The sequence below is a fragment of the Chaetodon auriga genome, chromosome 14 (genome assembly GCF_051107435.1).
Source record: "Chaetodon auriga isolate fChaAug3 chromosome 14, fChaAug3.hap1, whole genome shotgun sequence".
Lineage (NCBI taxonomy): Eukaryota > Metazoa > Chordata > Actinopteri > Chaetodontiformes > Chaetodontidae > Chaetodon > Chaetodon auriga.
This window is the reverse complement of record NC_135087.1, coordinates 2,889,534-2,906,534: the sequence shown is the minus strand read 5'-3', so window position 1 is coordinate 2,906,534 and position 17,001 is coordinate 2,889,534. Positions and strand designations below refer to the sequence as shown.

At 45.0% G+C, this 17,001-nt stretch overlaps 1 protein-coding gene across 4 annotated transcripts; it reads right to left on the bottom strand.

The window, feature by feature from the left end:
- Positions 1 to 454: 454 nt before the first annotated feature.
- On the bottom strand, positions 455 to 15,905 carry letm1 (leucine zipper-EF-hand containing transmembrane protein 1). Of its 4 annotated transcripts, none has more exons than XM_076748182.1 (15): positions 15,553 to 15,744; positions 10,991 to 11,048; positions 9,946 to 10,438; positions 6,696 to 6,839; positions 6,477 to 6,614; positions 6,024 to 6,227; positions 5,767 to 5,886; positions 5,378 to 5,509; positions 5,108 to 5,266; positions 4,759 to 4,857; positions 4,522 to 4,554; positions 3,379 to 3,513; positions 3,053 to 3,246; positions 1,590 to 1,746; positions 1,000 to 1,301 (listed from the first exon to the last, which is right to left on the bottom strand). In XM_076748182.1, exons 1-15 carry the CDS (start codon positions 15,629 to 15,631, stop codon positions 1,149 to 1,151), a joined length of 2,298 nt encoding a protein of 765 aa, XP_076604297.1. In that variant the 5' UTR covers positions 15,632 to 15,744; the 3' UTR covers positions 1,000 to 1,148. The 4 variants fall into 4 exon arrangements, with proteins under 4 accessions (XP_076604300.1, XP_076604299.1, XP_076604297.1 ...); XM_076748183.1 differs by having other exon boundaries at positions 1,590 to 1,728; XM_076748185.1 differs by lacking the exon at positions 4,522 to 4,554 and having other exon boundaries at positions 455 to 1,301; positions 1,590 to 1,728; positions 15,553 to 15,905.
- Between the last annotated feature and the right edge of the window lie 1,096 nt (positions 15,906 to 17,001).

Below are 17,001 nucleotides of genomic sequence, written 5' to 3'. Positions count from 1 at the left end.
TCCATAACGTCTGCGTGAAGAGAAGGCCACTTAGCATTTCAACCACGGAGCGCCAGATCACCGCCGGCATCAAACTGCTCACGTGCACGAAACAAACCTCTTCACATTCACGCCAAGCGAAGCTGAACTGGTTCGTCTGCTGATTTCGGGAATAATCAGTCTGCTATTAAATGTGCCACAGTGCAACTTTGGCATTTCACAGAGATCCACTGAACACGACAGGAATAGATATGAAGAGCTGTGCTGCGACCAGGCGGAGGATTAATGACGTGACAAGTACAAAATAAGAGACAGTTACAGTACAATACGTGTTAATGTTGGTGTGAACGCTGCTAACTTCAGTCCTTTTTGGACAAACGTCCGACACGTGTCCAGCGTGAGTCCTCCATTTACTTCTGTTTCAGTGGGAATGATTAACATAAAGCTATTTTTCTGTTATTCTCAGAATTAAAACAGACTCAACTCTTTCAGCCTGCACACATAATCTCATGTTCATTTTTTGGTTATACACTTGGTTGCAGCCACCATTTAAACCTCCCATAGCCTGCGATACGCTTCCCCAGCCAAGAACGATTCAGGGAAAATAACGTGACGATGTGGGAGGATGATGATGATGATGGCGATGAAGAGAATCTACCGGGGAAAGAAATGATGGCGATGATTTTTACAGTGCAGGTCCAGAAATGATCTCTCATTTCTCTGAGATGATGACATGAATGAAATGAAAGGCAAGACGGTTCACCTCAAACTGAAACAATAAATATTTCCCAAACTTGATTTTTGATCAGTTTCGTCCTTTGCCTGCTCTGGAGCCGGCAGAACAGCCGTGGCTCCGCGTCACTGTGTTCCCTCTGTCAATAAGTTACTGAGTAAAACTACACAAAACCAAATATCCACATATAATACATGATCAGTCCAGGAGAGTTAACGTGATGGCAATTTAAGTTTCTTTGTGATTCTGTGCGTTTTAAAGGCAATGCGCCTTTCTTTTCCCATTTTTTTAACCTATTTTTAAGAGCTAAATTTCTGGTGAAGTGACATTTTGAGAAGGCAGCTGTGACCTGGCGCCTCCACCTGTGAGCCGCTGCCAGACACAAACCCCTCAGTGGTCAGTTTGTACATGTGTGCTGTGTCTCTGTGGACATGAGTTAGCTGTTGAGTGTGGCTGCCTTCTCCTTTTCCGCCTTGTCTTTGGCCTTCTCCTTCTCCATCAGCTTCTCCTCCTTCTGCAGCATCACCATGATGTCGGCCACCTGAGAGGTGGAGATGTCCACGTCCTCCTTGTCGATCAGCTCCACCACCTGAAATAAGGCAAGATGAAAAGAGTTCATTAAAGCCCTGAAATGCCTGATTTCAGATCTGATCCGGTGAAGAACACATTAACATGCGTTAAAATGTCACTGCTCACGTGTTTGATTAGTTAGGATAATACATATTTCTGTTTGGTGAGTCACAATTAAAGGCCCAACAATCATTATTGACCATATGAGTCAACGGAGAGGTTACAAACCTCGTCAGCCTCTTTAAATCAAAGCTCAGAAAGAGTTTAATTTCATGTGGTGATTTAAAAAAACGTCCTCTCAGCGCACCTTGATGACGTCGTCGATGTCGATCTTGCCGTCCTTGTTGTCGTCGAGAGCCTCGGCGATCCTCTGCAGCTTGTCCTCCGGAATGTTCTGGATCTGCCGCATGACGCCGATGAGCTCGTCGATGCTGATGAGGTTCTCCCTGAAGGTGTAGAACAGACTGCATACAGGAAACGGTATGTAACGAGATGTCATGGAAATGTGGTGAAGTCTGAAGCCAACATGCTGCATTCAAGGTTCCCAGATCACACCAATCAACCTGATTCTTCACGTCCACTTTTACTCAGGGAAGGTTACATTTTAGTAAAACTCAGTTAATTTATGCTGAAAGTGCTTCTTAGAATTAACAGGTGGTTTAAAGTGATTTGTTTTGAAGCTGCAGCTTTAAACATTGGCACCTCAGAAAAAGCAGCAAAAAGAATCAATTTAGACATTTGAACACAACCTAATGTTCGTTAAGATCACACGTCCCTGACCAAGAAGATCGAGCAGTCTGAGTTAGACCTTCATTTCCACTCTGATTGCATTCATTCAGGAACATAAAGTGTTCATGAGAATGAGTCCACAGCAGCCGGTGGGCAGCACGCTGGTGGAGGGAGCAGCAATGGAAGCCGGCCATCCTTCACTGCACAGTGTGAGCGACCACGATGCGATGTTAGCGTTCAGCAAGCAAGCAGCGGGCGGTTTACCACAGTTCAGCTTACCTCGTGGCATCGCTATGTTTAGTAAAGAATAATCTGCAAAATTTGGAATAAATTAGGATTTGATTTGACAACTGTAAAGTCGAACCCTGACTCCAAAGAGCTGGGACACTGCCTGAAAGTCCATGAAGTCATCTCCTTCATCCAATCATCAGTCAGTCATTCTGTGCATGTTTTATACAGAGTCTCAGCCTTTTTGGAACCAGGGTTGTTTTTTTTTCTGGGAAACCTTTTGTTCCTTGTTTTCTATCAGTTTTGCAATGAAAGCAATGATGATGAAGACGGCGATGATGATGATGATGATGATGATGACAGTCACAAAACAAATCTAGCATAAAAACTGATCAGTGCTTAAAACAAACTGAAATAAGCGATCGACACGCTGTTATATGACATGAGAGTCGCTTAAATGACACAGAGGCGACGTTTTGAGACGGTGCGAAGCCATGAGAGACAGCCGAGCTTTGATCTTAAAGGAGCAGCTCAACATGGCGCTACGTCGATCTATCACAAAAACAGCAGCGCAGCAACTTTAAAGTGTTTTTTACTCACTCTTCTTTATAATATAGTGATGCTTTGTTACACATCATAGTTATTTTGCAGATTGTATTTTTAAAATTTAGATGTTGACGACATTAAAAACACTGAACATTTCAACCCTACACTTTGAACATTTATTACAAAATGGATGCACAGTAGCAACTTCATTTACTATTCTCATCCACAGCAGACAACAGTGGTCACAGCAACATGTCGGCCTCTTACCCGACAGGTGGGCTGGAGCCGCCGTCTATCTGTCCGTCCAGGATGACCTTGTCCTTCTCCAGCTCCAGGATGATCTTGTCGATGCGGCCGATCATACGGTTCACCCTCTTGGACAGACGCTGGCTCGCCTTTGATTCCTCCAGAGCCTTTTCTTGGCCGGTCTTAGAGAGCTCCTTCTTTATCTCCTCCAGGTCCTGAAAAACACACGTGAATTAACAGCCGAAGCACGCACACACATGCATTATCTTACACACAAAGCCATCATCTGGCTCAGGAAAAACACTCTATTATTGTCTCTCATTATGATTGCGATCTAAGACGGGCACCTCGTTGTACTCCTGGACGTCGTCCTTCAGTTCCTCGAGCTCCTCCTTCTCCAGAGTCAGCAGCCTCTTCTGCTCCTTCAGCTTCGAGCACGCGTCACTCAGCAGGTCGATCTCCTCTTTGGTGATCTCCTCGCCCTGGAACACAAACATACGACTGAAGAAATCTGCTCCTAAACGTCGACGTGGATTAAAACGTTTCTCACTATCTCATCTGCAGCGTGTCGTTTGATGCCGACTGCTTTAAACGCTGCTTTTCAGATGCTGAGTGATAAACGCAGCAGCCTCAGGTCACATTCTCCCTCCAAAGTGGATGTATGTCACCAAACCCTTCAGTTACTGAGAGACGTAGGCCAAAAAGTGCATTCACTTAACAAGCACCACATGTGCATTTAATATAAACCCACATAAGAGACCGACCCAAGCACACAAAACGGGTGGAGGAGGGAAGCTCTGGAGGACACTGGGAGACTCCCCGTAAACCAAAAATACATTCCCACATGAAGAAGAGAACTCTGTGGATCTACAAAGGCTGCTCAGTGACTCTGCCTGGAAGGGCCGGCAAGGAAAGGAGAAGGAGAAGTCCACGGAGATGTGGGCCAAACAGAATCTGCACGTCATGTTTAGCATTTCTTTAAGAGCACGAGATAAGTGGGATTGCCTATAATGAGGGAGACCATGGCTGCCATGGTTTGCCCACACTGCAATTTGTTTTATTCTAAAAGATAGATGCTCACGTCTTAGGCTTAAAGGCCTATTCATCTCCCAATTCCAGTCCAGAAATCTATATAATCTCATCCCAATCCGTGTAACTTGTCTGCGATTTGTCTCCACTCTCTGCTTTAATTTAACTTGTCTGCTTTACATTCCTCACTTCATTTCCTCCTGCAGGCTGATACCATTCACCTCATCACACCCACTGAACTTTGCATTCAGGGGTTATTTCCTGTCATTTGGATTATGCTCTCATTCCAACTGGACCTGAGATCAAACGGCCTGAAACAGTTAAAACGAATGCCAGAACTACGTGCAAGTACTGTTTAACCCACATCTGGGTCTGCTCAGGGAAAGACCAGAGACTGTGCAGACAGGGCAAACTGGTACGGACATGAGGGTCGTTTGGGAGGAGGCGTCATTAAACCTAACCTGGAAGCGCAGGAATGTCTGCCACTGTCCAAACTGTGTGGTGCAGAAGATGCAGAAGTGATCCAATGAAAAGGCGGCGACAAGTGAACGACAGGTAAATGACAGTCTGGGTAACAATCAGTAAATACATAAGTGATATCACACATGAATGTTCGACGGTAAAATCCTCTGTGTTGTAAACTTTGTGTCCGTCGTAAACCGTCCTGATGTCACGCTGTGTGTGTTCAGAGACATTACCTTGATCCCCTCTATGACAGGTGCCGTGTCCCTCAGCGTCTCCGAATGAGCGGCCACGTCAGCTTTAGCTGGCTCTGCTTTGAGCTCCAGCTCCTCCTCCTGCAGAGGACAGTGTTGATGGTGTGACGGGGCAAAGCCAACAAAGAACAACGGGGCTAGATTAGGTCACGAAGTGGAAGAACCCGCCTCATAATCTGTCAGATAACAGACCTGCTCCTCAAGCATTAACTTTCACAAACAAACACCACATGAGCCCAGCAGGTGTGCCGGGCCGGATATCAGTGAAAACAGGTATTAAACAAGTCAAATGTTTTCTTAAAAAATACAAACGAGTGGTCAGAGTTGTTACCCTTGCAGCCTTCTCTGCAGCATCCGCCAACCTCTCCATCTCCCTGTCCTTGTTGTCCTGGCGTATGGCCTCCTCCTCCTGCAGCATGGTCTCCAGCTTGGTCTTATTGTCCACTTTGGAGAGCTCCATCTCCGCCACCATCAGCTGGGCCTCCTTTGTCTGGAGAGAGGAGGGTGGGACAAAGCAGAGTACCGCAATATTTACTCATCTCACTACAGCAAACGGGACTACAGTGAAGTCACACGTCCCAGCTCCGGCCTCTTAACGTACCACCATCTCGGGCAGCGTCTGCAGGGTTGTCTTCAGCTGGTCTGCGGGGGAGAGGGTGTCGGGGAGGTACATGGCTCGAGACAGCAGCAGCAGGGACGTGGGGATCTGCTGGTTCAGATGCAGCTCCAGCCACTACAAGAGCCCAATATAAGACGACAGAGGTGATGACAAATATGTGATGTAACATGGACAACAGTAAGACCGTTTAAATGTCCTCAAACGTCCATAACTTTATGGTTTGAGTCTACATAACCTGTGTGAATAGAAGATGAATCAGAGAATAGAAAAATAAAAAATGACAATAGGCAGTCAGACTCCAACATTTAAGTTCTGTAATTAGGGAAAAATGGATGCCTGTCCTCCATCTGTGTCGCTGGTGGCTGTTGTACCTGGCCGAGTTGCTCTCTCAGTCGTTCTTCTGTGACTCCGAGAGACCTCATCCCTCTGACGCGACAGGCTGCCTGCACCTCGTTCACGTTCAGACTCTCCACCCCTTCCTCTGCTATCAGCTGGATGAACAGAGTTCACACTGACGATCAGCTAACAGTTAAATTACAAGGAGCATTTAACTACAAGAGTGCTGACAGCGGAGCTGTGCGTTCACTTTTGATAACGATTATGGACATCAACTGGTCGAGGTTCACACCTTGTCGTCTGCACGGATGGCCCTCAGCTTCATGATGAGCTGGAAACGGAGGAAGTTGTTGGTCCCGATGGACTGCAGCTCCAGGAGACGGCAGAGGGCCACCAGCTGAGGTCGGGTCAGGTTGTCCAGAGTCAGCTCATCCTCAAACAGTTTGGAGAATTTCAAGATCTGCTCATTACTGGGACGTTCCCCGGAGTCCCGGATCTGCCAAGATGACAAAGTTATGACTTGTAAATCATTGTAGATGATTTGCATGCAGAAATAAATACAATAATATATTTAAGTGAAAGCCCTTGTTTTATATGTGTTACCTAATCTTTCAACTATTTTCACTTTCACCAAAAGCACAATACAGCAGGTAGAGACACATCACTGTTTCCACCACCAGAGGGCAGTACTGGGTCTGGTTTCCCTCATTTCATGACGCCTGGCTCAGAGAACGCTGACACCAACCTTCTGGAAGAAGGTGGAGAACTCCTCTGTCACATTGCCCTGAGCGGCCTTGTTCCGCAGAGCGATCTCCTCGATGGTGTCCTGCAAGAACTTGGCCATCTCCAGTTTGACCCTCAGCTCCGTTTTCAACCTCTCCTCCTAAAAACAACAGGTCACAAAGTCAATGAGGCGTAAAAGTCCCCGTTATTCATCTTGTCTTCATCAGGCAGCTCTGATCACCTTCTTCGACTGTGTCTCGAAGGTGGACGGCAGCATGTTGGGGAAGAGCTTCAGAGCCACAGGAAGCAGGAACTCCATGAAGGGGACGATGATGAACACCAGGAAGGGAAGAAGTCTGAAGACGTCGGCACATGTTCGGAGGAACTTGGGGAGAAAAAAAAGGAAAAAGTGGAATTAGAATTGACTCCTCAAAAATGAGAAACATTTGGGATTTTTAGGAGGATATTTGTGTGTCTTGAAGAACTGCAGAGGTTTTGTTAAATGTCCACGGTATTGATAAACTGATGCATCTATTAACCAAGTGTGTGCATGTGTTTGAAGCAGCAGTCTGAGGCTGACGTTCGTGCATTCCTCCAGCAGAGAGCAGCAGCGAGGCGAAAAGCCACCAGGGAACCATGTGAAAATGTTTACATCATCTTCCTTTGTCCCTTGGTACAATCAGCCTGCTCAATCCCTCTTATAACAGTTTCCACAGTCAGCACTTCTGTCCCTGGGCCTATACACCCCCAGCGCAGCAGAAACCTCCTAATTCACTGGTGCGTCATTTGCATTGGAGCTGTGGACCAAAGTGAACATTCTGCCTCACAAGGCTGAGAAACTGCCCACTTGAGCCAACAGGAAGCACATTTGTTCAGCACCAACCTGAACAATCCTCAGAGTATAGAAGCACCAGGCCAACACTGGTCTACTTCATTGTACAGCTGTCCAACTGTGGCTTACTGACCGTCCCGGGACACAATCCCAACCAGCCATCTACAGAAGCGGCCCGAGGGGTGAAGGCCAAAACACGAGTCCTTCTTTCTACGTCCCTTCCACCTGCATGCCAGTGGAAAAGTAGGGTGAAGGAATTAGGCCAGCCTGAGTGAAAGGGCCTTTGTCCTCAGCCCCATTGACATGTATATCATCTCCCAGAGTTCCACATCAAAGGAGGGAGGAGGGGGCGACAGATTAAAATAGAAGAAGCCTTAAAATGCAGGCCTGAGCATTGTAAGCGAATACGAAAGGAGGAGATTAAGGAGGCAAAAGCCGTCCAGGTTAGATGAATGGGTCGTCGATGGGCTCGGGACATGCGCTCCGAGGGAGTCAGCTGCATTTGAAAAGGTGCAGATGGGGTGGTGGTTAATGGGGAGGGTGACTGCGGCCATCATCAGCGCTGACCAGCAGCTATCAGCACCACGGGAAGGCTTTATTTCCACTGTTACTTCAGCACAATCACACCGAGCGTGGTCAGTGCTGAATGTACGTACTGTCGGGCTTGTTGTCCAAATCAGTGATTACAGGTAACAACATGAGCTATTGTCTTTCATGTTAGGAGAGTTTTGTCTGATGTGATTCATTACAGTCACACTGTCGGAAATAAATGTTTGATATTTTATGTCATTTTGCAAACAGTGATATACAGTGATACTTTAAAAAATACAGTAAGACATTGACTTCGACTATAATGAGCACACGTAGCTTGATGCTCCGATGCACTACTGCGTCTACTAAACTAAAACTTGTTTCATTAGTGCATTTGTCAGATTTAAATGTTTAATCAGACCAAACATAATAAACAGGAATGCTGTGAGTCAATCTCCCATTAACTTTCCTATAGCAATATCAATTATTACCAAAAATGTTTTTTCATCTTGTGCTAAAGTGGATTTTTATCATGATCTTCTCAAAGGTCACAGGAGAAGGTGAATGGGAAATCACAGAAAAGGTCCTCACTGTACTGTTGCACCATCCCTTCGGGTGCAATGAGGTCCCACTGTCATCACATGTCCGCCTGACTTGTAAAACTACATTGTAAGCGTGCCTCCACACGGACGTCACTGGATATGGACACCTGTACATTCCTCTGACCCTGCGCTGAACTTTAACGACATCAGCTTACATCTGAGCAGGTGTTTCATCAACATTACGTATGCTTAAATGTTGTAGAAGACGTGAAGATGGATGAATAATTATTTGCCACTGTAAGATTTGGTCTCTTCATCTCAAAAACATCTTGTGGCTGTAGTTTAATTCACTCAAATAAACACACACACGGAGCTTCCTTAGTGAAAGCATCCTTGCCAGTGGCAGATGCTGTATACGAGTATTGAAGATATGTGGTTAGCTGTTTCTGTCAGCCTCTCTGGCAGACAAACAAGCATCATTTAAAGGGTAATGTCTCTGTTTTACCTCACTTCATTTAGTTCAGTAACAAAAGCAGTTGGTGAGTTTTGAATCTGTAGCTTTTATCTCAGCCAAAGCACATGGAAAGCTTCCCGGACGAGGGCGGCAGGCGGCCAGTCAACCACAGCAGCAGCTCACGCTTAAAGAGGAGCATTCACAACTCGCCAGTCATCGGCACTAAGTCTGTACCATCCTGTGCTACTGAGAGACGCGGTAACAGGAAGTAAGTGTGACCTGACAGCCTCTCTGAGCATCAGACAGCAGGCGGATTCAGAACAAGATCCAGATCAAAGAACACGAGATGAATCTGGACTTTGAGCATTTTTAGCACTGCCTGTGAGAGAGGTCAAATGTTCTGGACTATAAATCAAAAAACTAAAGTACACACATCCACACATGAGTAAACAATAAGCAATTAAAAAGCCAGCTACAATACACACTTACACCCAAGTTCTAACCCTTGTAGTGTAATAAACCCATAACCCAGGAAAACACTCCTTTAAGAGGTATTTCACTTTAGACAACTAACACTTTATTACATTTTAACAAGACATTTCATCACACAGCAGTTATATCATCATCAGTTGCTGCAAAAAAGTAAATAAAGTTGTGATTGTTTTGCATTTTTCATCTGCAAGGGAAACCGCAACTGCTGAAACACTGATGAGAAGCCCACTGCAGAAACTGGGTGAAGCTAAAGCTAAACGAGGATATTTTTTTAAATCAGAGGCAACGCATAAAGCTTCTTCCGAAAGAGCTTTAATCAAGCAGCACAATCTGGTGAGTAAACACTCAGCGTGCAGCCAGTTTCTTTAATTGATCCCATTAGGTTTGAGAAGCCGTGGATTAAACATTACAGAACAAGATGTCTGCGCTGTAAACCGAGCTCAGTCATCTCTGATTTTAAAGTCGTGCCGGCGGCCTGCTCCGTGAACTCTGAGCTTTCTCCTCTGGAAACTCTGGCTGGTGGATTCAAGGTTTATCTACAGCTTTTAGTGTGTGCAGCCCAGCAGTGGTCGTCTGAGTGCAGTACAAGCAAAGCAAAGCAAACTCCAGGTCCCGATATTTCCCTCCCTGCAGAGCTCACCTGTCTCCTCTCGCGGCGGGACAGGGCGTGTCCGTTCAGCACCCTCCACAGCATTCGGCCGGCGATGGTGGTGTCGATCCACAGCAGCCTGAAGCCGTGGTAGTAGTGCTTGATTTCATCTACGACCCGCTGTCGGATCGTCCGTCTCACAGGTTCTGCATCCAGCGTGGGGCTGTACACCGGCCCCCCTTCCTCCAGCTTCTTCTTCTTGTCCTTTAACGAGCGTAGCGACTTCTCCACCTTGGAGTCGTCCCATCTCCTCCTCGAGGTGTGTATCCACCTGACGCCGCGGACGTCCTGCGGTCGTGCTATCGTCCACTGGGCCCCCGCTGTGATTGCAGGGTACAGTGAGGAGGAGGCCCCTAACACAAAAGCACAGTAAGGCCGCTGTGAGTCCAGGCTCTGGCAGGGGCCCGTGTAGCCATCTGACAAGGGGAGGAAAGGACCGGATGACGAGACCTGGGACAAGCTGCCGAGTTGGAGCCCATCGAGTCTGAGGAGACAACAGGACGAAGAGCTTCAGGATACAAAATTTAGACCGAGTGACAGCGAACGCAATGCATGCAAAAACAGACTGTGCCACGGAGTGAAATCTTTTAAGACTCTTACTGGGATGGGAAACAAAACCAGTGCAGGCCTTTCTGAAAACGTGGGTGTGTGAATTGGGGTTGCATCCAATAAAACACAGAGCTTTAGAGACAAAACCTTAATGCTCAGATACATAAAGGTGTACCAGCTGTTTTGTTAGCATGCCATAATGGCTAAGCTTAAGTCAGATCCCAGTTTAAATTGGCAAAAGACCAAGAATGAGACATTCTTATCCCTAAAAATGACCTTGAAGTTACATTAAAGACAGGATGCAGAGCTCCCAAAACGTCAATCAGGCTTGAACATCCAAAACACCACAATGCTTTAAAGACAAATGATCTATAAAACCGCATGCTGCTGTAGAAATGAAGTTTTCATGTTCCACTCAGTGAGTTATTTTCAGGTGTTTTCAGGAGCTGCAGACACTGTGTGCGCCCAGCACATTTAATTGGCTTACTTCTGACTGGAGAGCCTGAGCGCGGTGCAGCTGAAACAAGCACCATCTTGTAGTTTCCCTGAAAGGAAGACAAAAAAAAAACATGAGCAGGTGTGATCAGATCGTAGACATTCAACAGAGACGGACAAACACACATGGAGCGCACTCAGGGATTTCATGAAGCGCCGATCAAACATCTGCAGCTGTCTCACAGCGGTACATTATATCTGAATTTACTGACCCAGCTACGATACCAGCAAAAACACACAGCGCCTTAAACGGGTTATGCAATCACATGATATAGCTTAGCATGATGTCTTTCAGAATGCTCCATCTAAGACATAGTCTAAGACAAGACATAACACTGCCCTGCAGTCTTGGACAGGCCTTTCACAGTTTTCCTTCTCACTGAGGCTGTACCTTTATCACAAGGTAGCATGCAAATGTCAGGCACAAGGCTTCAAGATCAGCTACCTGAGAGGTAATTTATTTTGAATTACTTCCTCTAGTCTATGACCTCTTTTCACAGATGATCTTTGATACTGATTTTCTAGTGTATATCATCTGTAAGGATCCCTGCCAAGCACATGAAGTGTACCATCCTGTTAATATCTTTACATTCATCTGCCTTGGAGGCCAGGACATTCACACCCTCAGTGGGGCCCACAGAGGGGTTTCCAAACCCCGGAGGCCACCGTCAGAGTGACGTACATGCAGAGCGGGGGCGGAGTGGTGAGATACTTCCAACCAATCGTCTCAGAGCACACGGCCAAACCCCGCCCCTGGCCCGGCTCTCACATGGCCGGCTGGAGCGACTCCAGCAGGGCCTGGTTGAACATGACAGGCTGTGGCCGGCAGCCAGGAGGACGCAGAGTTTACTGGAACAGTGTCACCTTTGTGGCCGAACAGTCGGCAACTGGAGCACAGAAAGAAAACCCTGGAAATACAGCAGATTACCTAAACCTCCTCCATTCACCTGGGCTGAACAAGCCGCCGCGCTCTGCCACAGTGTTGTGTCATCCCCTGGGAGCTTCAACAGTTTTGGTTTCACATTCACACACACGGGCAACACTAACAATGCATTTAGTGAGTTTGCTCACTGTTAGTGTTTATTTTATCAGAAATCACAATGGAGACACTTTGGAAATGCAAAAAAATTCTGTTTTCTCTTCATCATATAAGCAAAAACTACACAGGTCAGCTGTGATCCTCGAATGAAGTTTCTATCGTGTGCTGCTTTTCCTCATAGACGCCCATTAAAATGACATAATGTCGTGTACTAATGCCATGGTGGCATTAATACTGAACCTTGAGAGGATTTTCAAGTCAAGTCAGTTTCATTTATTTGGACCAAAATCACAAGTTTGCCTCTAAGGCCTTTAAAATCTGTTCAGCATAAGACACCCTCTATTCCTGGACGCTTCAGATAAGGAAAAACTTCCCAAAAAACCTTTAACAGAAAAGAAGGAGAGACCTCAGGAGGAGCAACATGGCTCAAACACAGCAATAAATGCTGTAAGCACAGAGAAGACAAATAACAATTCAGAAAATTTAATTCAAAAGGTCAATTTAGCTTTTTTTAAATACAATTTTGACTAAACACATTAATATAAAACCAAGCATGTTTACTGAAGCTTAGAATAATCTATGGCTAAAGGAGCCTGAGGTGATAAATCAAACGCATCGTTCCTCCCATGTTTTTCTCATCCAGATCAATGTTGATTAAATAAAAATTGAGTTTGGTGGCTGGAAATGTTGTCATTACAGCTCTCTGTGGAGCTGAGGGGCTTCTTCTTGCATACGAGAACACCTTGTTAATGATTAGCATTGGTTAGCACAAAATAACATCCTGGATTTTGTGAAACACGTCTACAAAACCTGCTGAACTTGAGGCGAAATTAGGTCAAACTCTGCACAACTACAATGCAGAACTTCTACTGAAACGTCTGAATCTACAGCGACGTCTTAAGCGTGACGGTTGCATTTGTAATCTTTAGTATTAATTACCCATTTTGGCTTTGGGTATTTTACTACGGTTATGGCCTTGATTTGGACTTGATCCCCTCTGGATCTGGTCTTGGAGGGTCATGGCTCGGTCACGGCCTGCCCTGCCTGCAGCAGCTAACTCCTGTGTGACCCGCAGCCTGCAGCTGTCTGACTGCTAAGTGCTAAAACCGCCATCTCATTTCACTTCCTCATTCTCTGAGCAGCATATAGAAAACAGGCCTGGAGCCAGTTATTTGAAATAACGAGGTCGAATAAAAACACATACGTTTTAACATCAGCTATTTCAATACAGATACGCTGTCTTACACAAAAAAAAGTTCTGGAAGCAAAAGTGACGTGGCCTCAGAAGGAGCGTGCTCATTGGACAGAACGTTGGGAAGCTTAAGTCCAGACTGTGATTTGTTGTGAAATGCCTGGCTTTCAGAGCATGTGGCTTTAGTGGCTCTCAAATGTCAGTCATCTCAGATGACAAGACCCATAAAACATGATGTTAATGTCCCTGGGTCACATCCACTGGACAACACTCTCAGTCATAATGAGACATTTTCAGCGATCTCAGTGTGTGAAGTGAGTTTAGCTGACTAGTCTCAGCAGGATAAAAAATGAGGAAACGCTCTAAATAAATAAATCCACTGCTCCACATGTTGTTGCAGGTATCCTCTCACAAAGCAGCAATAGTGCATTTAAACAAATGCATATGCATGAACCCGTTAGCACAACAGGAACTTTATTGTTTCTCCTGTGGGTTATCAACACTGCTTCAGATAACGCTATAATCTTTACTAGCTCTGACCTTAGAACCTCTATTTGACGACAGCTACAGATCCGTTTAGCAAAGACAGCATTCTGGTCAATGTTCAGCAGCCACAGCAGGACCTAAAGCCCCTATGGCAGCTCAAGGTTTTCTTTATCATCCTTGTCTAGTCATAGCTGCTTGGTCGATTGCTTCTGATTGATTGTACAATATTCACAATCAAGGTGTGGTCTTCTAATGTAGAATATCTCAATCAGAACATGAGGTGGTGTCCACCAGCTACACCACAGGCATGTGATAGCACTCAGGTCAGCACAGACATGAAAACAAACTGGGAAATTAAGCTCAGCTTGTCTCAGGTGGAGTTAAAAGAGGCACTGACCTTTCCACATGGAAGCAGAGCAATTTGTCTGATAATCTGGGCCTAAAGCCAAGAGCACAGTCTCAGTCCAACCAGCGCAGACAGACAAATTCCCCTCATGATCCCTTCATCTATTTATAAGCACGGCTTTAATGTACCAACTAAAGTACAGACCTAAATATTTTCTTCTGTAGAAGTCCTCTAATGTCTTCAACATCACTCACTGACAGTCTGTGATATACAACAGAAAACATGCAATGCTTATCCAACTGACAGTTGAGAGTTTAAGGCAGTTAAGGTGGTGCTCTGATTGCTTATATATTCTTTGGAGTATATAGATAGAGCTATAACAATGTGGTTATATATAAAATCCTCTATAACATTATTTGATATTTGACACTATAATATTGCTGTAGACTGATGCTGAATCTTAACTGGGAAACTGTCAATGGTGACTGGAAAATACTGCAAAAGTAGCACAATTTTAATGTGAATACAGCTAGCTAGTAGCCAAATCTGGTACAAAGCATCACTCGTCTTTGTATGAATTCATGTTTTCTTTGCACATAGACCCTGACACATAAATATAAGACAGCTAAAAACCGACCTGTGACATTTTCTAGCATTGATGATCCATTGGTTAATTCAAAAGGTGAGACATATACTGTACATTAACCAAAAGTGAAAGTCAAATGTTAGTAGCAGAACCTTGTTTGGAAAAGCACAAAATTCCCACAGTGCATTGCAGCAGCAGCATCACACTTCCTGTGGATCAACATTTCTCCACCTTGTCCAAACACCAACAATAAACAGACGACCGTGACGACTGTGCTGCATGGTGGCAACACAAGGAATGAGTTAACTGGACGAAATCAGCCCCGTATACAGGCAGAATGTAGCTTCAGTAGGTAAATCTCTCTGTTTTTCTTCCTCACATCTCGCTTAAATGAGGATATCACCTGCTGAATAAAGAGAAAGGAGCCTTTCTGCCGTAACAACCAGCATCCTCTCACGCTGCTGTGGAAGAAGGTGGCGCTCAACAGCCAGAACAGAGGCCAGGTTGTCCTCAGATAACCTGATTCCTTAATCGTATTTTGCTCCTCATTGAATTCTCATCAGACAGGTGCGGTGCCTCGAGCTGTCAAGTCTCGCGAGGTCGTAACACTAAACCTCAACGTGACATGCAATACAGCCTTGAAGCAAAGTAATAACTGATGTGTAGCTGGAAATAGTGAATGCTAGACGTCTTTAACTGTGATGCTGACTTATCTGCTGGTACCATGTCACGTTGAGTCATCCACCATCCTACTGAAAACCCAAACAGGGCCAACCGAGGACCACCTGCCTCTGGCTTTACACTGCTACATGCTAACTGTTAGCTTCATCTTATCTTTATTTACACTGTCATAATAAACACAGACAATTGAGTGAGACAGTATCAAACTAACATGGAAACCTTACCTTTCCTGAATTCATTCTTTAAAGACCTGGACGTTTTCATTAAAGGTGCCCGAGACCTCGTAAACAGGATTAACGCCATGCGGAGGCTTTCTGTTTGAACTCGCTGCCTTTACAGTTACAGTAAGTTACAAGCTAGCTAGCCGGTTAGCTAGCGGCTGTTAGTTCAGGACGTCGAAACGAAAGGACCGCTATCGCTATCGTGGTACATAGAAACACTAAAACACTTGTGTGCTTCTAACAAGCTACGACGCATATACAACTGTATATCGGAAAATTTAGCTCCATGTCATGCCCTTCCCTTCTGCGCGGATGACAGCTAGCCGGGCCAGGCTCCCAAGTGACGTCAATCTGGTGTTGCGTGTTTGTTAAGCAGCTTGTGATATGTGAGCGGGAGAGACTTCCGGTGACTGTATACAATAAAAGCCCGTGTTTCCGACTTGGCGTTTATAGTAGCAAAGTAGGTATTTTAGGTGTCCTGGCCATGTGACTTTTTCAACTTCAAAAAGTAATTTTAATTAGAAATTTAGAAATTGATTATTGTGGAAGAGAAGTACAGTATGGATTTATGTCGATGCCTTAAAGCATAGGCTTCTGGAGCATTTGACATCTTTCGTCTTCTGTTGCTCCTTTCCCAATTTGTTTGAAGCATTTTGCTGTATCAAATTCAGAATAAGCAGATAGTTACAGAAACCAATGGCTGATGAGGCCAAACATGAAATATATTGTCTTTGTACAGTTTTCATTTGAGAATGTGTCAAAAAGGATTAGGAAATTGTCACATTCTGTTTTATCTATGTTTTAAACAGTGTCTCAACTTGGAATCAGGGTTGCATTTATTCATTTAATGTTTATTTTTTCAGGGACAAGTGTATGGTGCAAGTCCACATACCACAGTATTTATAGCCAAAGTTAGTTTGAATGCCCTTCCTTCTGTGGGCCTTAAAATACACTAAACTCAGTAAGAAAATGCATAAAAAACTGCACAAAACTCAAACTAGAATACAGCAAGTATGGAGGCAACTTCACTGTGTTTACTCTTTTGTTCTGGAATTTATATCTTGTCAGGCACCTCTCAGATAAGTTGATCAAACATGTTATCCTATGATTAGCTCAAATTAAAGCAACAGATAGCGTTTCCTGTGGGCTTCAGGTTTTTCAGATCAGTCCTGTTTTTAAATTCCCATCTGGGTTACATATCCCAAAGATGACCATAAATACTCCATTTAATCCACTTTCCATCCAGGTCAGTGTACTGTCCCAGCACCTGCTGGATCAGGGTGTAAAAATGTCTGGGACAAAGTTTGAGAAGACTTGGTTAGACCCTTCTTCATCGTCACAGCTGAGGAAGACCCTAAAGCCCAGCAGTGGCAGTGGAGCTGCTCAGTAGCCTATGAAGAGGACTGTGGTGACGCAGGGCAGCTGTCAGGTGTGAATGCATGACCATGTGAG